The sequence below is a fragment of the Pogona vitticeps genome, chromosome 3 (assembly GCF_051106095.1).
Source record: "Pogona vitticeps strain Pit_001003342236 chromosome 3, PviZW2.1, whole genome shotgun sequence".
Classification (NCBI taxonomy): domain Eukaryota; kingdom Metazoa; phylum Chordata; class Lepidosauria; order Squamata; family Agamidae; genus Pogona; species Pogona vitticeps.
Genome location: NC_135785.1, coordinates 238,071,448 through 238,094,508, shown reverse-complemented (window position 1 = coordinate 238,094,508; position 23,061 = coordinate 238,071,448). Strand labels below are relative to the sequence as shown.

At 39.7% G+C, this 23,061-nt stretch overlaps 1 protein-coding gene across 3 annotated transcripts in view; it reads right to left on the bottom strand.

The window, feature by feature from the left end:
* Positions 1 to 23,061, bottom strand: part of STARD13 (StAR related lipid transfer domain containing 13) — a 255,721-nt gene that overhangs the window by 42,534 nt on the left and 190,126 nt on the right. For all 3 annotated transcript variants that reach the window (XM_072993776.2, XM_072993774.2, XM_072993773.2), the window contains 2 exons: positions 2,908 to 2,979; positions 1,614 to 1,695 (listed from right to left, as the gene is read on the bottom strand). In XM_072993776.2, coding sequence (XP_072849877.2) covers positions 1,614 to 1,695; positions 2,908 to 2,979 — 154 coding nt within the window. The remainder of the gene's footprint in view (positions 1 to 1,613; positions 1,696 to 2,907; positions 2,980 to 23,061) is intronic.

The following is a 23,061-nucleotide window of genomic DNA, read 5'->3' as shown; positions in this document are numbered from 1 at the left end:
TTTTCCATAGAGTACCATGAAGTTCATTACCTTAACTCAGCGGAGAAAGCTAAGGGTCCATTTTCATGGCAAAATGACCTAGAACATGTTGTTTCCTTCAGACTTTTTGTCCCTCTGTCATGCTACACGACACTTACTAAATACAATGTTATTGTGCAGTGAAAGCTCTTAAAATTGCATTGCCTTCTGGGTGGCCTTTTGCCCTTTTGGGTGACCTTTTGCCCTATGTCCCTGTTATTTTCTGACAACTTAAAATTAGTTTGAATCCTAACTTCCTGTGATCCCACCCTGCAGCTGTTGGTGAGCAGCTGCTAAGAGAATCTAGTCCAAGCCATGCCTGGGTCAGAAATTAGTCCAGGGCCATGGATGCTGGTATTCCTGGAGGTTTTCTACCCCAAGTGCAGTTGTGCAACTGTACAGTTCCTTCCTGTAGGGACACGATGATGGCTTCTCTACAGATCTTTTGATGCAACATTTGAAATACTTCCATTTACCAGAAATAGGTGGGAAAATGCAGCCTTTTAATAGGACTTATTCACACAATCTTTACCAGCCTTCTGTTTTTAAGATTTTAGTGCAGAGTAAAACCAGAGCTTCCAGAATTTCCCAGACAGCATGGGAGCAGGACTGTTGGCCAGGATTCTGGGAACTGTAACCCAAAACAGTAACAGTAACTGTAACTTGCCAAATTCTGGATGAAACAATTGACTGTCGGCTCTATCATGAATTCAGACTCTTAGGTTCTAAGATTATGATGATCATGATGATAAATCCACAATTTGCCAAATGTTAAAGCAGCAAACTACCTGTCTCAGCATTAATCCTCTACTAGAGAATGTTGATACTTGAAAACCCAGTGACAATTTGCTGAAATGGGAGACAAATGAACAATTATTATTCCATCTCCCTATTGGTATCAGGCAAGACTACATTTTAGCTTCAATCAAAAAGGCAAAATAACATTTGTGCCGCAAAAAAGGAGAGAGGAGGTTGTGGTGAAATCACAGGAAATCAAACCTGAGTGCTCACTGGAAGCACAGATCCTGAAGCTGAGGTTTCAATACTTTGGCCATCTCATAAAAAGACTCCCTGGAAAAGACCCTGATGTTGGCAAAATGTGAAGGCAAGAGGAAAGGGGATGACAGAGGATGAGATGGCTGGACAGTGTCATCGAAGCGACCAACATGAATTTGACCAAACTCCGGGAGGCAGTGGAAGACAGGAGGGCCTGGCGTGCTCTGGTCCATGGGGTCACGAAGAGTCGGACACGACTTAACAACTAAACAACACAACAACAACAGAGCTTTCCATTGGCATTCCCTGATATGTTTCCATTCTGGAGCAGAGATCTGAACCTAGGCCTCCCGAGTCTTAGTTTGATACTCTTTTATCACTCCATTCCACTCTGCTCCATGACCTGAAGACAAATTCTTCCCTCCTCACAATTTATTTTTGTAACATTTTGTCTGCTGAAGAGATCCAGGGTTCTTTAAAGCTTGCTTTTTTTGGTACTTCTTTGGTTGGCTTAATAAAGATGTTGTTACTCTGCTATGACATGATAAAATAATACAAAGGTATTAAAATGATAGTGCCAAAAGGGAGAAAGACTTTACCTACAAAGAGGTTCTACAAGATCCTTGTCAAGAAAGTCATGATCTTTCTTTACGGCACTGATGTCAACAGGAAACTGGGAATCTGCAAAAGAAGCATTTGTTGGTGGAACAGAAAACACATGCTAGCTTTAAAAGGAGACTGAGTTTGGAAATATTTTATGAAAGCAGTCCCACACTATTATAATTTAAACAGGATGTGATTACAGCAATTGTGGGAATGGCCAATTTTGCCTTTTCCAACAAAATGGCTTCACTAGCCAATGTTATGCAAAGGCACTCCTGTTCACAGCAGCTACATTCATCAACCACTGAGTTATCCAGCTACATGCAATATAATCTTAGAACTACAGAGCTGAAAGGGACCCTTTATTAAGTCTAGGTCCTGTCAAGCAAGCACAGTGGATAATCAAACTTCCAACCGCTGGCTCTGCAGCAAGAGACCTAATCCAGTAGCAAAGCAGGACTCCAGAGCACCTGATATTTTCAGAGGTAATGCCATGCCATCCAGAGAAAAGGTATCCTGAACTTTCAATTGCATTTGGTTCTGTAGTTAAGTAACAGAGCCTTTTGGGGATTAAATCTTAGCTAAGGTATTCTTACGTATTTATAACTTAAATGTAATGGTAAAAGGTAAAGGTAAAGGTTCCCCTTGACAATTTTTGTCCAGTCGTGTTCGACTCTAGGGGGCGGTGCTCATCCCCGTTTCCAAGCCATAGAGCCAGCGTTTGTCCGAAGACAATCTTCTGTGGTCACATGGCCAGTGCGACTTAGACACAGAACGCTGTTACCATCCCACCGAAGTGGTCCCTATTTATCTACTTGCATTTACATGCTTTCGAACCGCTAGGTTGGCGGGAGCTGGGACATGCGATGGGAGCTCACTCCGTCACGTGGATTCGATCTTACGACTGCTTGGTCTTCTGACCCTGCAGCACAGGCTTCTGTGGTTTAGCCTGCAGTGCCACCACGTCCCTTTTTTAAATGTAATGAGTAGCATCTAATTACTCCAAAAGTTAGTTTTAAATTGTGTTTAAAATGCAGAACCTTTTTTCAGGTTTTATGCCATTTCCTCATGAAGTTTAAGTGGCAATGAAAGTATTCTATTCCTTTCCAAGGTGTAATATCAGATATAGCCACTAGAGGGAACTGGAAAGTAATGACTTGTGTTGCTGGAACAATAATAAGAGTAAGAATGACTTGGCTGTTGAGAAGTAATTAGTATGTTTTAAAATATAATTTTCTGACCTTTGAGGTTTACAGGCTATTATAGTACCCGTCCTCCTGCCATACTTACCTTCATATAATTGTGCATATTGGGGGAACCCTGAAGCTCGTAACCAGTCGCAGGCCTCCTTTGCTTCAATTTCTGAAAGAGAATGAAAAACAATGAGCATTAATATCTTGTGTTACACCCTTGGTATTCTTTTTGTCAACTGTGCATGAAGGGTGTGTGGGAAATAATGGCCTGTCCCAAATGCTACAATCCAACCACATCGGTTCTGTACTGAAGTGCATTGTCTCTGTATGTATTAATACTAAATCCATTTCCACTTTTAAAAATCCATACCCAGGTGTCTTCAATAGTTTTTGTAATTGTCTGAACACTGTCTCACCGCAATAACATTCTCACAATCGCAGGAGCTCTAAGGGAAGGAGAAGATAACTAGTTTGCTCAGTTACAAAACCTCAGATCAACCCAAGGTCATTTTGACACTGTTTTGATCACAAGCAGAGGTGCTTTATTATAAATCGTTTGTTTTCATTATGAGTGCCAATGTGACATATAATAAGCAGAGGGTCACAGTACGATTCAGGAAACATACCGTAGTTCAAATCACTATTCTATGATAGAAACTCTCTGAGGGGTGGCAATGACTCCTTGAGTATCTTATCTATCTCTAAAACCTTACAATAAACATATGTCAAACGTGACTTGATAGCACATGCACAGTTACTTTGCAAAAGTAATAGCGGTCTGACTGCCCTGTAACTGCCATGGTTGCATCTTATGGAAACCATTAGGGATTGTAGTTTGATGAGCCTTTGTGAGAGAATTCCAGTGCATTTTCCTTGCTCTATAGTGGAGAATTAGAGGTTTGTAATCAAACTACAGATTGCAGATAACACATAACGGAGCTATGGCTGCTAAAGGGGAATCAAACTGATATAGCTTTGCAGTGTGGATAAATTCACACAAATCTGTCAAGAATCAATATCATTTGATTCAACATGTGTTAAGAAAACGATGATCTCTCTCCCCTCCCATGAGAAAGTTTGTGACAGACACAATAACCTTAAAAGCATGTGCCTTTTTCCTGTGCGTCGGAGTGGTAAAATACCAAGAAGTATATTAAAACAATTCTGACAAATGGACTTTTTTTGAAAAAGTACTGGGAAGAAGAATTTTCACTATAGGATTTACAAGATGGAGACCTGCAACACACTCTTCCAGGATGTTGTTGCCTGCACTGTGGCAATCAAAATCTGTAAGTATCAGCTGTTTACAATACACAGAGAGGCTAAGTCATAAAATAGGCCACTGGAATGCTTTACTGTCCAAACCAATGTAATGTCTTGGGGGCAAAAATGTTCCAGTGAACTCTGGTCCAGGGAACCAATTTAAGATTTTGATCTGAAAACCAAAAAGACCTAGTGCAGGAAACCTCAAGAAATCTATTGGGTTTTGGCCACTGAGCTAGTAAATCCATCCAAAGTTAACACACGGGGAGGAGGGCGAGGAAGACCTAATATAGTTTCTGAAATAAAAACTGATTTATGGAAGCACTATCTCAAACCACAAACATTCAGGTTTGTTTGGGGATATTTTACTCTTCTGAGAAACACTGCAAATTAGCAACCTGAGATACACTGAAAATTCTTTTGGGATGGTAAAATGTCCCCACTAGACATGGGCACGAATAAAAAAAATGGATCACGATATTCATTAAAAAATCACGGATTCATTAAAGATTTGTCCCTTAGCTGGTGACATCATCTGGCACCGCTGTCACCCATCACCATCTGCTGTGATGGCCTCTGCCGCTATGGCTTGCCATAGGGGAATCCAGTGTGCTCTTTGCAAAGATGGAGGCTGCAGCTTCCCTACTGTAAATGAAGCTGCACCTGCCATCTTTGCAAAGGGCAGCCAGTGTCTCTTGCTGCAGGCCACAGTGGTGGTCAGCCGTTGTGATAGTGACAGTGGTAGGGGGCGCGGTGGTGAGGAGGGTGGTGGTGCAGTGGCAGTGGTTGGGGGTCACTTTGGCGGGGGGTGTCAGGTGCTTTTTTAGACAGCCTCTAGCATCTAACCTCTCCCCACAAATCGACAAATAAATTCGTGCTTTGTCAGTTCATGGGGAGAGCTTCATACTACGTGATTCGTCAACTTTGATGGATCACAAAGCAGGATGAATCGCCAAAATGGTGATTCATCCCCATCTCTAGTCCCCACCAAAGATTATGTAAGTTTCCTAACTTCACCATAACCCATTATTTTTATTATACACTTGTCAAAAACATAAAATCTGTAATACCTTGTGTTAATTGCATGCTTAAGAAATTAAACTGTTGATGCTTTTCCAATTTCCAAAAAAATTGTCTTTACTGTGGACTATATTTTATATTTAGTGTTTTATCACACAAGTCACCCATAAAGCATGCCTGCAACATCTCTCTGCTTTTGTTGATTTATATCCAGAAATCTATACCTTGTTCCTGTGTTATGGCTCACAAGTATATATGTGAATATAAATCTTTCTGAGAAGAATAACTGCTAGATAGTATAATTTATTAGACTACAAACATGTACGTATAGCCATGTCTTCTTTAACTTTTGCATTACTTCTAGTACAGTGGCAGTCCATTTAACTACGTGTAATAAAAGAGTAATAAATGAGTTCCTGAGAAACTATATACTTTTCTCCAGATTACAGTTCCTAACACCTCCTGATCATAATCAGCATGATCAGTGATCCTGTTCACTGCAGGTATTGCAAAACACAGTCCAGTGTGCCTGGACCCCACTCACTTTGGAAAAGTGATATACTGTATGAGTTCCTAAGTAAGTAAGTAAGTAAGTAAGTAAGTAAGTAAGTAAGTAAGTAAGTAAGTAAGTAAGTAAGTAAGTAAGTAAGTAAGGAAGGAAGGAAGGAAGGAAGGAAGGAAGGAAGGAAGGAAGGAAGGAAGGAAGTAAAATAAAATAAATCCAGTCCCAGAATTGTTAGATTATAAACAAGCCTTGTAATATTTTAAAATATTTGTACAGCACTTACCAATTTATGCACTTTAAACAGAAATATAATTAGAATGATAAGGATTGTAATAATGTGTTCAACATTTTTTTCTTTTAAACCTGCTGCTTTGATATTCCTTCTGCTAAAACAGCTTTCAAGTTTACAACTAAAGTAATAGTTTAAAAAGATCACAAGATATTAAAATATACACAAGGTGTTGAGTTGGAAAGAATTCTTTCAGCAAACCTGAAAGAAATGTATTTGCGGACTTCCAGTTCGATGTTGTGACAATACAGTCCCAGGGAGACAGAGCTCTGCTCCCTGAGACTGCTTTTTGGCTTGCTAGGGAGCCCCAAGAGGCTTAAGTCACTCCAGAAAGGTGACAAATAAGGGGGCGATACACCTATTTGCTTGCTTTCAGCTGAAAATAAACAAATATTTATTGGATCTCTTTGTCTCTGGCTGATTGATTAATGTGTCAGAGACAGGCAAAACTGAGGAATTAGTCCCGGGTCCTTCATTTATTAGCTTTGCTACCCTTAATGTTAATGTAGAAACTAAACTGAAATTACATCTAAGGAAAAATTAAAACAGGTATGGAAGCTTGGAGCCAGTCATTCTGGACCTCTGGGGAAAATGGATCACAGTTCCAACCCACATCAATCCAAGCCAGTCCTATGATGTCCCTTCCAGAGGCAGCAACCTGCCCTGTCAGTGCAGGCTAGCAGCCATGCACCAACATGCCCTCTTGATTTGCTTTAGGCCTCAACACCAGCAGTTCAGGATTGTATTCTAATTTCCTCCCCTCTTTGAATACAATGGGACACAGTTCATTTTTATTACAAAGAACTGTTGTAGGAGAATGACCTGGTTCAAAAGGTACAGCAATATAATGAACATGCAGTCACTTTGAAGACCTTCTCCTGTGAAAAGCAAGATTTCCACATCAAACGTCTGCGGTTAGCTTTTTTTGTTTGATGAAACGTTCACTTACTGCGGTTGTAACGTTAATGATCATTGCCAGAATACCACTTCATTATTAGGAAGTCAGTGCATAAAATACCAGCAGTACTCAGATTAGACATGGAGGTTGCTACAGTATCAGACCTATTATATGGAATTTAATTCATGCCTCTCCTTATCATATTTTAGTGGAAATGTGCAGTCAATTCTACATTCAGAGTCTAATACAGAAACTGCCTCCAAGCTAGGGACAACTAAATTGCTTCATTTTAGTGAAAACTGAGGCAAACCATAAACGTACGTATCTTCATATGAATATTTATTTTTGTAACACTTCCCACATACAGTGCAAATGGAGAGGACATTGAGAATTCTGTCCTTTAATTGAGATAAAAATTAAATCCAGATCCATCAGAACAGAATTCAAGGCCAACAATATAAGGTTGTATAACATGTTGGGGGGGGGGGGAAGCCACTAGAAAAAAACAAAGAAAAGAAATATAAGGCTGCAATTAGAGGGTAAAATTAGAGCAGCCTGGATTGGACTATATAAGGTTCCTTAAGGTCACGTAGAGGTGTGGTATGCCATTTGGTGTGATTCTTGCATTCATAGGCAAGGGTTAGGTGGATTTGGGCCAGGGAAGCACACTGCACCTCAAGCACCCCAATCTGCCCCTTTTAAAGGGAAAGAAAAGAGGATAAAAACAAAAGAGAGAGATGCCGTCCCATCCTCTCATGTCTCCCCTTTTCCACGGAAGCTTTCAATTTCCCAATATCATCAGCCTAAGCCATTCTCCTTCATTTGACCCCAGAGATTGCACATGGTGGAACCATACAAAAAGGGAGCGATCCTAAAGCCCAGCCCCCAAAGCAATAGACTGTGACAAGAATCCAAAAAGCTATGGCTAAGCATGCATAAGAGACCCACTAGTTTGTGATGGGAAATATACATTGTGCAGGAAAAGGAGTGTCCACAGCCTGTCCTCAGAGCAGATCAAACAGGAGAGTAAATCCATGTGCAGGTGCACCTGAAAAGGCTAAAACTAATATCATTCAGCAATTTTCCAAGATCTCACTTGGCAATAAAACTCTTCCCACCCTATTGTCTCTGTGATGCAATCTGAAGTCTTCTTTCCTTCAGATAAAACACTGAAATATTTGACCATTACAGGAAACGTTAGGGTTGGGGAACAGTATCATGAATGATGAAAAGAAAACTGGTCATGTTGGCTGAACATTCTTGAATATTCCAGAATATTTCCCCCACCCCAAATAAATTTTCAAGCTCTGATGTTGATCAATAATTCTTTGTTGGTATTCCAGGTTATTTAAATTTCTGCCCACAACAATGTACAGATTTTTCACTCAGCAGCAAGCCAAAATTAGAAGCATCTTGTTCAGAACAGTAACATCGAGAATGAACTCCAGGGTACAAGACTGTTTCAACTGTTTAAACTACAAACAGTTTTTGTGTGTGCTCAAATTAGGTCGGCACATCCTCTGAGCCCAGTGCAAGCCCCTGCCCATATAATATTGCCTGCTGGAAGCTTGACAAACTGTGTCAGCTGCTGCTTGTATGGCTGGTTAGGTCGTTCAGCCTGATGGATCACAACTTGATGCATCCTTGATTGAACTCAAGTACTTATTTCACTGAGGTTCTCTGCAGAACTTTTTCATGAACAAAAATAGAAATCAAAATGTAGGACTGTGCCAAAAAATGTCCAACATGTGGACCTTTTTGAAAGCATTACCGTGAAAAGACTGGAGCACGATGACTCCAGTGAATCTATGCAGAGTTATGAGGCCATGAAGCAGAATGTGGCTAGTAAAGCAGACTGAAGAGGTAAGGAATTCTCTCTGCAGCAGACTGGGTAGCTAGGATTAATGAGCAACTTGGAGGAGCTGACAGCCCGAGGTACAGCCTCAGACCATTAAATTACAAATGGCTGTTAATCCCTAGGAAATGATGTGTGGCAAGGTTATTAAAGCTATTATAAGTGGGCCAGAGGAAGTAGGCATGGGGGAATGTATAGTCAATTGGCATGACATTTTCTTCTAGACCTAAAATCTAAGGGATAGCAGTATTGGCTAATACAGGGACGCTGTTTCTACGGAAGAAAAGAAACACATACATACAAAGCATCCTTCGAAACTTATTCTGCAAGATCCTAGGACTTATTTCTGAAACAAGTTGCTGAAATTTCTCACAAATTGCATTTAAATGAGGAGCCTGAGCTTGGGATTGATGCTGAGGATTGCACAATCTGCTTCTTCAGCACATTGTTAGGAAGAACAGTAGCATAAAATGAATTCATGAGAAATAAATCTTCCATTGATGGGAGTGGCTAGGTTCTGTTTCTTACATCAGGCAGTTTAAGACTGAAAGCCTTGGTACATTTAGTAGAGGTATCAAAAATGTACTCCAGTACAGACAGAAAGATGTTTTTTTAAACAAAATTGGGGAGGGGGTGGTGGTTATTATTAAAAGTCTCCCTACTTTTCTGTCCACAAGCTGAGCATGGTAACACCTTGACTGGCAAAATGAGAAATAAGCAACAGAGACGAAAGAAACAATGCATGTGGGAGCAGAAGTAGGGAACTGTAGTGACCAGTGTTGAGGATAAGAAATATAGAGGACTGCCCTACAGAATTTAGTGCTTTAAAAGCAACCCACTCATTTCTTACTTTAGTTGTTAGGCTTTTGAAATAGCTCAAAGAGTTGGTACCTTTAAAGGCTAGAAAGGTGTCCAATGTCACATTTGCCTCAAAATGAAATCAAAACCTAGTAAGCAAACTCCTTAAGTCTTGTCTGAAAATGAAGGGAAACGTGCCTAATTTTCTTGCTAAGAAAAGCAGTTGTTGACATATTTCCGTCCAAATTATGCCCAGTATCATTTCAAACTATGGTATCTTAAGCTAGCATGACAAACAGTTAGCATGATAAAGTCACAGTTTCCCATAATTGTGTCTTTGTCTCTATCTGCCATTCCTCACAGTTACTTCTGGCAATTTTTTTCTCTAATGCTATCCACAAAAATAAATCAAAATGCCGAACATTTCTTAGATGGAATACATCATTCTATGTCCAAGCCATACCATGACATTAACGTGGGCCTTGTCCCCTGACACTAACTCTTGAAATTCAGCTAGACATTCTTTAAAAATATAATTGTTATGTTTAATTCCAGGAATACTCACATACACAAGGCATGTTTGTCTTTTTTTTTCTCAGTGCAAAATCAACTTTCACTTAATTAAGTTATTATTTTGTGGCTGACTGTTTCCCCCTCCATTCTTCTTATCTTTAGCCTTCCTTTCTGTTTTCCCCTCTATCCATTCTTATTCATAGAAAAGTATTTAGTCCATGTTTTCACCTTCAGAAAGAATTTGTTCAAAATAGATTACAAAAGGAGAGACAGACAAATGCATCAAAACAAAGAAACCCTTCTTGTGGGTTGTCAATTGTCCCTCTGAAGGCCACAGTACACACCATGAGATGAGCCGTAGCTCAGTCTAAAACACAGGCAGGTTCATAGGGATATGTCCATTAAATAGACTGGTCTCCAGCTGTTTAGGCCTTTAAAAGAAGAACCAGCAGCTTGAATGGAAACAGCACTAGGGAAAAATGGTAAGCCAGTGCAACTGATACAATAAAGGGATCACAGGTTCCCAGCACTCTGCTCCATTCAAAATGTTCACAGCTGCATCCTACATCATCAAATGTAGAGTATGTTCCTGCAGTCTAACAGAGATGACACTAATGTAAGTGGAACCATGATCAAGTTTGAGCACACCAGGAACAGTTACAGATGGTAGATCAGTTGAAGACTGGCAAAACCACTCAGGGATATGGACATCTAAAAATTCACTCATCCTGAACCATGAGGTCTGTAAATAACAGCACATTAATCCAGGTCAGAAAAACTAGGATAAGTTTCTTGCTGTTATGTATCATCATGTTGCCTCCAACTCATGGAGACCCCATGAATGAGTGACCTCCAAAATTCTGTATCATTAAGGACATGGAAACCTTTGTAACTGGTAAATGGCAAGAATATTTTAAACTCCTAGAAGTTATTTTGACATTCTTTGGAATTTGCAGATGGATTTCAGTGTTTTGGGTTATGTACTTAAAAAAAGAGCACACATTGCCAAAATAATGTTGTCCTTTTACTCTGAGTCTCAGATGTGTATGAGCACCCTGAGGTGAGTGAAGCACGTTGCGCATGCTAGAAGTCCCTGCATCCTTCAGGTTGAATTGTGTTGCTTATTGGCTTGCAAAACATAAGTGCTACAGAAGAACAGTACACTTTGATCTTGCAAACATATCTTTTCCAGCCTATAGATCAAAGGAAATTAGTTTGCTACACTAATCACCTTTGGACCACCTTAATTGCCCATAACATTGTTTAGGAAATCAAATAAAGAAGAACTGTGAAGAACAAAGTCAACTGAACAACAGAAATCAAAACAAAGAGGAGGAGGCCTACTGGCTATATTAGCTGGGAGAGCTGGCCAGCCTTCAATCTATTGTGTAGATCAGTGGTCCCCAACCTTGAGCCTCTAGATGTTCTTGGATTACAACTCCCAGGAGCCTTCACCATCATCTCTGCTGGCCAGGATTTCTGGGAGTTGAAGTCCAAGAACATCTGGAGGCCCAAGGTTGGAGACCACTGGTGTAGATGAAGTAGGAGCTGACAGTAGGATAGAGAAAAAGATGTACTGGGCACTGGATGGGCAAGCACAAATGGAAGGAAGGAAGCTGAATAGCAGCCTAAAGTTGTTTAGTCGCATCCGACTCTTCATGACCCCATGGACCAGAGCACACCAGGCCCTCCTGTCTTCCACTGCCTCCCAGAGTTTGGCCAAACTCATTCTGGTAGCTTTGATGCCACTATCCAACCATCTTGTCCTCTGTCGTCCCCTTCTCCTCTTGCCTTCACACTTTCCCAACATCAGGATCTTTTCCAGGGAGTCTTCTCTTCTCATGAGATGGCCAAAGTATTGAAGCCTCAGCTTCAGGATCTGGCCTTCCAGTGAGCACTTAGGCTTGATTTCCTTTAGAATGAATAGATTTGATCTGCTTGCAGTCCAGGGGGCTCTCAAGAGTCTCCTCCAGCACCACAATTCAAAAGCATCAATTCTTCAGTGGTCAGCCTTCTTTATGGTCCAGCTATCACTTCCATACATTGCCACTGGAAAAACCATATCTTTGACTATGCAGACCTTTGTTGGCAAGCTGATGTCTCTGCTTTTCAAGATGCTACAGTGGGGTCTTGACTTGAGAACTTAAACCGTATTGGAAGGCGGTTCTCAAGTCAAAAAGTCTGTAAGTCAAGTCTCCATTGACCTACAGTGCATTGAAAACCGATTAATCCCGTAACAGGCCGTTTTTATTCCATTTTGGTTTTTTTCTGGTCTGTAAGTCAAATCTCAGTCTGCAAGTCAAACCTAAATTTTGCGGCCAGAGAAGTCTGTAAGTCAAAAAGTCTGTAAGTCAAGCTGTCTGTAAGTCAAGGGTCCACTGTATCTAGGTTTGACATCGCTTTCCTCCCAAGAAGCAGGTCTTTTTGTTTTGTGTCTGCTGTCACCATCTGCAGTGATCACGAAGCCCAAGAAAGTAAAATCTGTCACTGCCTCCATATCTTTCCCTTCTATTTGCCAGGAGGTGATGGGACCAGTGGCCATGATCTTAGTTTTTTGATGTTGAACTTCAGACCATTTTTGGCACTCTCCTCTTTCAGCCTCATTAAGAGGTACTTTAATTCTTCCTCACTTTCTGCCATCAGAGTGGTATCATCTGCATATCTGAGGTTGTTGATATTTCTTCCAGCAATCTTAATTCTGGCTTGGGATTCATCCAGTCCTACCTTTTGCATGCTGTATTCTGCATATAAGTTAAATAAGCAGGGAGACAATATACAGCCTTGTCGTACTCCTTTCCCAATTTTAAACCAATCAGTTGTTCCATATCCAGTTCTAACTGTTGCTTCCTGTCCCACATATAGATTCTCAGGAGGAAGATAAGGTGGTCAGGCACTCCCATTTCTTTAAAAACCTGCCATAGTTAACATTTCATCAAGAGATTTCATCAAGACATAACTGCTGTCATACTGAAGCAGGTTAGATTTCTACCATTCAATAACAATTAGTATGAAGTTCAGTTTTCACTATGGAACCCTAGTCTTTCATAGTAAGTGGTGGCTTATCACTATGGTACATTTACTTGTGTAACTTGGCAACAGGAATAACGTTATGGAAAATAATTTCCCTGATGTAGATTTTTTTTGGACTGTGTGTGTATTTTATGGGCATTTTGAAAAAAACATTACATTAGAAGAATCCTGTTGACATAAAGTTACTCCACGTAAACTGGATCCGTTGCCAGAAATAATTAATTCAAATCAACCAAAAGCTTCCTATCCCCCTCCTTTCAGGTTTCAAGACTCCTTACTCCAGGGAAGCCTGATGTTGGGATGGCGAGAGGGAGGCTTTAATAGTTCCAAATTGCTCTCCAGACCGGGACTGCTCTGTCCAAAGTCTTCCCCAGGGCAAGGGAGCCCAGTAGGGAACCTTAGAGCCTGAAAGGGTAAACATAAGAAGCTTTCTTTTAGTTTAAATTAATTATTTCTCATGCTGGTTCGGGTTTACTCCTGTATACCTTTACAGAGCAGGATATTGACCATTTTGTTTGAATTTTTTTATTCTGACATTAAAAAAATGGAAATCGCTATGTTCAGTTTTCCTGTTATCTGCCATCCATGTGATTCAAACAAAAGCCTCACAGAACCAGCCCCTGCATGTTAGCTCAATGTAAGTCCCGCGGTGTTTAATGAAGCTTCCTCCCAGGTATATAGGCACAGTAAAGCAGTCTGCTCTCAATCATCAATTTCAATGCATTAGTCGTGCATGGGACAAAGAAAACTGCGCAATTCCAATGACATAAACATAACTTTGATGATATATATTGTTTCCTTATTTCGGGCAAAGCATCTACCCCACCTACCTCCCCCCAAAACAGCACAATCAATTCTGTTTCTCAAAGAGAGCTCTGGTCTTGTGTTTTTTTTTTAAAATAGTCTCCTTGTACAATGTTGTGTGTTTTAAAGAAAACCAAGCCAAATTGCAGAATTTCTGTCAAAAACAAAGTTAAAACATCATGCTGAGAACACCAAAGCTCTTGTGTGCATCTGAAGGAGTTTGAGGAATCCCATATAGGAACAATTGTTCTTCTTGGTAATAGTACTTTCTTTCAAATGGCACATTCACATTCACTTGCCCAGCTATCAGTGGATTTGGTGCAAGGAAGGGCTTCAACTTGCTGTCAAGCAGAAAGCTAGAGCCTTTTTGATACTAGGGTTTGCTTGGAGACAGGGAAATGACACTGTGTTATCCTTATAGTGAACTGACTGAAAATATGTTAAGAGCAGAACATGGAAAAGTTATTTCCTGGACTAGAGTTGCCCACGTTGTTGTTGTTTTAAATTATATACTGCCTCATAGTGCTAAAGCACTCTCTGGGCAGTTTTCAACATAATTATGCAAACAACACTTTGCCCCCTACAGAGCTGAGTACTCATTTTATCAACCTAGGAAGGATGGAAGGCTGAGCCAACCTTGAGCTGTCTGTCTGAATCCATTGGGATTGAATTCAGGTTGCAAGCAGAGTCTTGACTGCGGTACTGCAGTTTAATCACTGTGCCTTGGGCTCTTCCCCATGGCCACTTGCTAGCTATGGGATTCTGAGAGATATTATCAAAAAGGCTACAAAAGCAATGTCACATTTGAAGATAATAAGGAGTGAAAAGCTCAAAATAGCTTGTTGTTCATCCCTGGACAGAAAAAGGTGCAGTCCAGAAATAGCTTAGTCAAGAAGCTTGGATATATAACCAAAGACATTCTATAAATGTTCATTCCACATATAAATGAATGCATGGAAATGAAGATAAAGGCAAAACCCGTTGTCCTCATGTCAGATTTTTTTCACTATGTATGTTCAAGCGGTATTTGCATATAATTGCAAACACTTCATTTTTTTATCCATTAGCAGTGTTTATTGATCACTTTTCTGCCTACACAGCTTTTAAGTAATGACTCTTTATACACAATCTGTTTGTGTATATGCATATAGATTTCTGCTAAAACAATTACATTTTGAATGAACTGTGTCCAAGAGAAATATGAGTAGGTGTGATTCAGATCCCTTCCCATACTGCACTGTCCACACTGAACTGGACTTAGTGAACAATAAAATCTAAAAAACAGGAATCACACCAGAGATTTGGTTGAGAATCACCTTTACTACATTACCAAGAATGGAACATGGCACAGCTTGCATTGACTAGAGAACAGTAACCTTTATCACCCATTTGTTTAAGCTTTTCTTAAATATAATACAGAGTAGAATTTAAAAGAAGGCCAGGAAACACACAATTTGGATTAATAGTTGGTTTGGGAACCAGGGAAGCAATATTCTGCACATCTGCACTGGAGACAGATGTTGTGACCTGAATGTAAACATATATGTTTGCTGTATTGACTTCAACAAAGCCTTTGCCACAGTTCAACCGGTTAACTAAATGGAATTATTTTTAAAGAAATGACTTCCTATGCACTCAGAGTAAAAAAAAAAGCAGTAAAAGTGGAAGATCAGATGACAGAGGACATAGACATATGAAGATGAGAGGGATGTAGACTCTCACTACTGCTTTTAAATTTTTATCCCAAGAACCTGCTTAGAGAAGTACTTGTTGATTCAAATGACAGTATCATTGTTCATTGAAATGTTACGAAGAACTTCCAATAGCGGATGATATAATATTACTAGCTGACAATTTAATTGGCATGCAATGGTTTCTCAATATGTTCAATTAAGTAAGTAATGAACAAAGTCAAAACTGTTAAGATAACCAGGGTCAGGAAAACCAGTAAAAAGTAATCAGCGCAAGAAAATTTCACTTAGTGATCCAAAACAAAATAAAATTGTGAAGTGCACTGGCAATACTGTATATTTTCTTCTCTTTCCTGTAGTAACTCTAATTTATTTTACCTTGAAAGATGAGCTGTCGTGATCCATCATTTTATTGGTTTAGATATTTGGCAGAGCCAGAGATGGGAACTCAATTCTCCACTGTGCCTTCTGGGAGAAGAGCCACACTCTAGGGCCTTAGACAAGCTGCACAGTCCCAGGGGACCCCCAGAAGAAAGGAATGGTAAACCACTTCTGTGTGTTCTCTACCTAAAAGTAGCTAGAAACAGTTGTCATGAATCAGAATCAACTTGACAGCACACATTTATTTATTTATTTTTGATTAAGAAACATTTGGAATGTGATGTATCTGTGAAGATTTTCAGTCATCCAGGTGCGGTTATCTGGAAGCTGAGGCAACTGGACTTATGTCTTGTTAGGTTGAAACATTTGGAATGTGAATTTGTCACTGGATACTACGGACTGAGAGGGCGGCCAATGAAGAAGAGTTACAGAAAACAAAGACCCAGAAATCATGGAACACACAAAATGCAGGGATCTAGAATGCTTCAGTTGTGCAATGAGATATGAAAAAAAAATCACTACAGCTCTTTTTCATGGTTAAATAAATGGGAAAGATAGCATAGGAAAGAAAAGAATGTGTTGGTTGAAGTATCTGGAAAACTAGTTTGGATGGCTTACAACATTCCTGTTTAGACCTGTCACATGAAAGGAAGCATAGCTATGTTGGCATCCAACCTCTGACAGAAGATGACTTTCTATTACTTCAAGTCCCCTTGCTGAATAAACTAAAGGCCTATTCATGTGTTCACCTGGATCCTCATTGCAACACTACAGGAAGTAAACCCATTGATTGTAGCTGGGGGCTTGCTTCTGAGTGAACATGGCATATAGTATGACAGCTGAAATCAATGTCACAGAAACCACCTTATACACAAGTACTGCAATACACTAGCTTCTGGGGAACAGTATTAAGGGTGCAGTCTCTGACATTGTAATGAAACTGCTTAGTGTAAATGGTTTATATAGTACAACTGCTGGAAACTTGTTATTTATTTTATTTTATTTGTATACCACCCCATTAGCGCAGTGCATTATTGTGGGTGGTTTACAGAATGATAAAACAAACAAACATAGATCAGTAAAATTATAAATAAAAAGCCAAAGAAATAAAACAATTGGCATCCAAAGGCACATAATCTCTGTGACAGGCAGGACACGAGGCATTAACTGAAACAGGGTGATTGTGGAAGGACTCCCTAAAAAAGCAGTTTTATGCTGCCGTCTAAATGTTAAAGTATGGGAAGGACCTTGCTCTATATTTTATAGGCTCAATTTCAGTGATCGCACCTGTATCTTTATGAGCTTACAAATTCAAATGCTCTGCAGGTTAGTGTTGCTAGGATTTTTTTTAAGGAGCAGAAGAACCATCAGCCTTTGGCTGAGGCAACTAAATGGTTGGTGAGGTTATCAAAATATTTCCAGAGAGAACTGATCTAATAATTTATAAACTGGTAATAAAAATACAGAAATTGCCTTGGCCTCAAAATCCATACATTTTACCCTTCCTATAAAAGCTAAATATAATATTTTATGTACACAGGTGGAATTCACATGAGAACACACTCATGAAAATACCTATTTGTCCCAACGTATGAGTTCATTCTGAATGATTTCATTCAGTTTGTCAGTCAGTGAATTTGACTATAGAACTGCATATATCTAGAGACCCACACTAACTTTAAGTACCACATTTTCCCGCTTATAACACACTCCCGTTTATATGACACCCCCCTTTTCTAACCCCATAATTAAGAAAACTTAGCTTTGAGTATTCAGCCTCTGGGCTCAGAACGTTTGGACATTAGGGGTCCCTTTTGAATCTGAGGGGACGTGGTGGCGCTGTGGGCTAAACCGCAGAAGCCTGTGCTGCAGGGTCAGAAGACCAAGCAGTCGTAAGATCGAATCCACGTGACGGAGTGAGCGCCCGTTGCTTGTCCCAGCTCCCGCCAACCTAGTGGTTTGAAAGCATGCAAATGCAAGTAGATAAATAGGGACCACTTCGGTGGGAAGGTAAACAGCGTTCCGTGTTTACCTAAATCACACTGGCCATGTGACCACGGAAAGATTGTCTTCGGACAAAACGCTGGCTCTATGGCTTGAAGAGCGGGATGAGCGCCACCCCTAGAGTCGGACACGACTGGACAAAAATTGTCAAGGGGAACCTTTACCTTTACCTTTTGAATCTGAGCCTACATGCTCCACCTCCAACGAGGTGTGTTCCAATTGGTTTGTACAGCATCAGCTGATGTTAGTTCCATAAGGCTCCTGATTGGAGGAAGCAAAGTCTCCTGACTGTAGGAAGCTAAGCCTCATGACTGAAGGAAGCCTGTTTACAGATGCAAGGGATGTGCCATTTTGTTCTCTCCTCAGCTATCTCAGCTTGTTGTTGTTTAGTTGTTAAGTCGTGTCCAACTCTTTGTGACCCCATGGACCAGAGCATGCCAGGTCCTCGAGTCTTCCACTACCTCCTGGAGTTTGGTCAAATTCATGTTGGTATCTCAGCTTACTTCTGTGTAAAAGGCACCCCTCAATTTTTAGTGTAATGATTTTAGGAAAAAGTACCATCTTATACACAGAAAAATATGGTATTACATGTAATGCTAATCCACATTGGTAATACTGTTTCAAGTGTATACATCTTCACTCCAGAGGAGAAGAGTGAGGCCACCACTTAGTAACAATGTATACCTTAAATATGGGTCAGGCCTCACTTTGCAACGAATGCTCTCAAATCCTAGAGTCGGTGGAGAATGGATAGCTGCCGTAAATCATGATAAACAATAGCTTGAAATTCAGTGGCAATTTTCTTTCTTTCTTCTTCTTCATTTTAGACCATCAACAACAAACCGACAATACTATTAACAATTCATATTTTAACATTCTATACACCAGCTAGTCACACCATTTAAGAAAATCTCAGTTAATCTCAAATCCCCATTCCATCCTAGAAAGCTACTGACCAACAATCTGAGCAATCTAGATTATTTCTTATTTGAAATTCAGTAGTTAATGGCAACTAGAATAGGCCCACTAAATCAACAGAACTTATGTAGCTGTTGACTCAACAAATCCCACTGATTCAACAGGCCTGTTCTAGCTGTAACTTATTATCTGATTCCATCCAACATATGGCTAGAAGAATCAGTAGTATAATTTGGGGCCAGTCATAACATAGCATCACAGAGCTTGCATCCCTGATCATAACAGGTAGTGTGACATACAGGGGGTCAATTCAAAATCCCTTCCCATATGATATTCCTTTCTTACAGAGAAGGTCGTGGGAAATAAATGGGGATGGGAGGGTGCAAAAATTGTTTTGACTTTTGAATTAGAGATTTCATTCATTCATTCATCCGTCCATCCATTCATTCATTCATTTAAACTACTTATCTGACCAATGGTCACTGTGGGTGGTGTACAGTGGAGAACAATAAAAACATATACTAGAGATGGGCATGAACCACTGGTTCAGTTAATGCAGAGATAGGCATCAACGGTTGGTTCGGTGGTTTGTGCTGGTTCATTTATTGGCTGAATAGAAGTTCAGCACTTTGCAGCCCCGCCTCCCCTGGTGGGCACCCACTCACAGGCAGTGCTTGTGGGCACCCACTGGAGGTGGTGATAAAAAGACACAAACTGCTGGACTGGTTGGTGGTTTGTGCCTATCTCTAGTATTAATACAGAGTAAGTTTACATTCACATGGCAGTCTAGGACTTAAATAAATGTTCCACTATTTTAAAATTTTTATTGAAAGGAAGAACTCCTCCAAACAGCTAAGAAGCAGAAGCTGGTGCTGCACATTTTGAAAATAGGGATGGAACAGCTTTGAAAATAGTCTCCCCAATGTTGATGGAGCAACACTGCATGCTTTTTCCAGGGATAATGCAGGGGAAAAGAGCACTCCTAATAAGTTGTCATCCAGCCTCCTCTAGATCATAACTTGATAAGGTTCCACATGTCTGCCTCATGCCCAATCCCCCGGCACTTACTTTAGAGAATCCTATTGGAAAACATCAACAGTGTATTCCAACAGTCCCTATTATCTACCACTGGACTCTGGGAGAAACTCTTTTCAATTAAAAAATTTAATATATATTTTTACCGAAGGTCTGTGAGGAGCAGAGGCATATTATTCTACTGCATGTGCATATAACTGCATACATATGAACACAAAATGTACAGCTTACCTTCCATCATCACTTTTGGGAAAGTAAAGATTACCAAGTATGTTTGAGTTGGAGTTCTTCCAGGACAGGGACAAACAGCTCAAATGTAAGATCAAAGAGTTGAAGTTGGGCAATTATTATAGCCGGTTCATTTGTACATCCTGTTCCAGAAACTATTGTAGGGCAGATTATCGGATATGTAGCTGAATATAAAGTCTTGCAGGTGGAGAAGTCCTTTCAGCAAAGTGTGCTGGGGGCAACTGGATATAATGTTGGTGTGAAAATGTACGTTTCTTTCAAGTGTCCCACCCTTTCATCAATGAAATGCTTCTGAAGGCAGGTAACACAGCAGGCCTAATGAGGTTTGTCTATTGCAGGACTTCAAATTGGCTATGGTGCTATTTCAAGGGGACCAAGACTGTATCCCTTCTTTCAAATACTAGATGCTTAAAGCTCCCTTAAGCAACACACAAAAGTATACGCGTTTTAGGCCAGTCATTTTGTCCCAGTCTGACCTACTTTACAGAGTTACTGTAAAGATAAAAGGTATGAATGCAGTAATCTGTGCACATCACTGTGTGCTTGGAACAGGACAGTCAAGATAGGGATTTAGCTAATAGATGATGATGATGATGAAGAAGATATATAATACATAATACTAGACCCTGCTAGAAAGGATCTGAATGTGAAAACCAACTCCTGCATATGGATCTTTGTTACCAGATTAAGGCACTTGTTTACATCCCAAAAGTACACCATTAAAATATGTTGGAGAGTTAAATAAGGTCTGTAGAAGAAGAGAGAGAAGATGCTGATGAGGAAAAATGCACCCCTGGCAGTGCTTGCCAGTTTTTTGTTTTTTGGCATCTGGTATAGGTAGGAACTTAATTGTATGTTTTCACCCATATTGAACTTGTATGAATTTATAAATAAAGTTTCCAAAGCTTAATCACTTTATGTTGTTCTTTCCAAAGGACGTCTGGCCCAGGTAATTATTTTTTTTACTGCACAATAAACAGCGAAGTTGCCCAACTATGAATTTTGAGATTTCATAGCATCAAAAGAAGCATCTCTTTTGAAGAATATATTTACACTGTAAAATGAACAATAAGCATGCATGCACTTTCCGCCCCAATTCATCTAAGAGACAAACTTTTTTTTTCCTGTTCTGTATTTCATACCAGAAATGATTAAATTGAAGATTATATATACTTTGTTATTTTCTATTTAAAACGTATCTAAAAACAGGGAAGTTTAGAAACGTATGAAATACTAAAACAGATGTAATGACAAAAAGTACAGAAAGATACCTTGACCAGCAATATAATATATCAGATAAATAATCCTTTATCTTTCATCAAAATCAATACAGTTCTCAAAGCAGCTTTGGGAAAAGTAATTTTTAATGGAAACATAACAACCATCCCCAAATATTAAACTCTGCCGCCTTTCCTCTTATGGTCCGATACATACAATACCAAGTTCAGTGCACAATACTTCTGTTTACAGCTGAAGTAGAATTATGTATTTGCTATCCTTTTGAGATAGTGGGGAGATATCGTATCTTGCGTGTCACCTCCAAACTGCTTTGTTGATATAAAACCAGCATTTCAGGGAACCCCAAAATAATTTTTTTCCTGACATTGTTCCAAGTTGCACTTAATACAATGGCATCTAGAAATAAGCCTATTAATCTTATTTCTACACTTATCTTAGCCAAAAGTCTGAGAAGCGATATTATTAATCTTATTTCTGCTGTTACCTTTCTCTCCAGCTTTTCCACTATTATGTAGTGCTCAAGGCAGCTTACAAAAACCATAAAATACAATAGAAACAAATTCAACCATAAGATCAATAAAACCAAAAACAACCATAAAAGCCACTAAAACCAAAGAAGTCTACAAAGAGTTAAAATAATCACAATAATTTTTTTAAAAAAAATCATAAGCCAATTTGGTAAAAGAGTGTCTTCATACCCTTCCTACAAGCACAGAGTAAAAATGACTGTTGCTCTGAGGTCTCTATTGTTCTGTTGGACATATAGGTAAAAGTTCCCCTTGACATTTAGTCCAGTCGTGTCTGAGTCTAGGGCGCAGTGCTTATCCCTGTCTCCACGCCGTAGAGCCAGCGTTTGTCCGTAGACAGTTTCCATGGTCACGTGGCCAGCGCGACTAGACACGGAATGCATTTACTTTCCCATCGTGGTCGTAACTATTTATCTACTCACATTTTACATGCTTTCGAACTGCTAGGTTAGCAGGAGCTGGGACAAGTGACAGGAGCTCACTCCGTTGTGTGGATTCGATCTTACGACTGCAGGTATTCTGACCCTGCAGCACAGAGGTTTCTGCGGTTTAACCTGCAGCGCCACCACGTTGGACATATAGTTTGATCAATAATACTTTGGAGAATCACAGTACCAGATTTAAATGGTTATTGTCCTCTTCCTTCCTGTGCTTGATGACTACTACTACTACTACTACTACTACTACTACTACCAACAACAACAACAACGTCGTCATCAAGTGGATTCTTTCTGACTTATACCTTGTCATATTTTCTTAGGTATAATAATACTCAGGAGTGATCTACCTCCCATTTTCTAGTGGTGCTCTAGGACTAAGCATGTCCAAGGCTATGTTCCCATTTTACTTGACAAATAAAATAGTAATCTCCAAGGCTAGGGCCACCTTCCCAACAACAGCTGGACTTGGTATGGTCTAAACTATTTGGAGAGCATCAAATCTCAGAAGGATGGACTAGAAGAACATACTTCACTTAGCAATGCAGGATTACAAAGCACTTGCAGGCTAGTTTCAGTAGTTATGGGCTGGCTATACTTGCAATAGTCACTGAAGCTTTTCTTTGAAGAACAGCATTAATATATGAAAGGCAAATGAAATATTACAATTAGCAGTAATTTCTTAATGAAACATTTTTTTTACTACTGTGACAATTCCTTTAAATATATTTGAAAGTCTTGATAACAAAAGTCAAAGAAGAAAGGACAAGTTCTATAATTCTACTATCTGCCAAA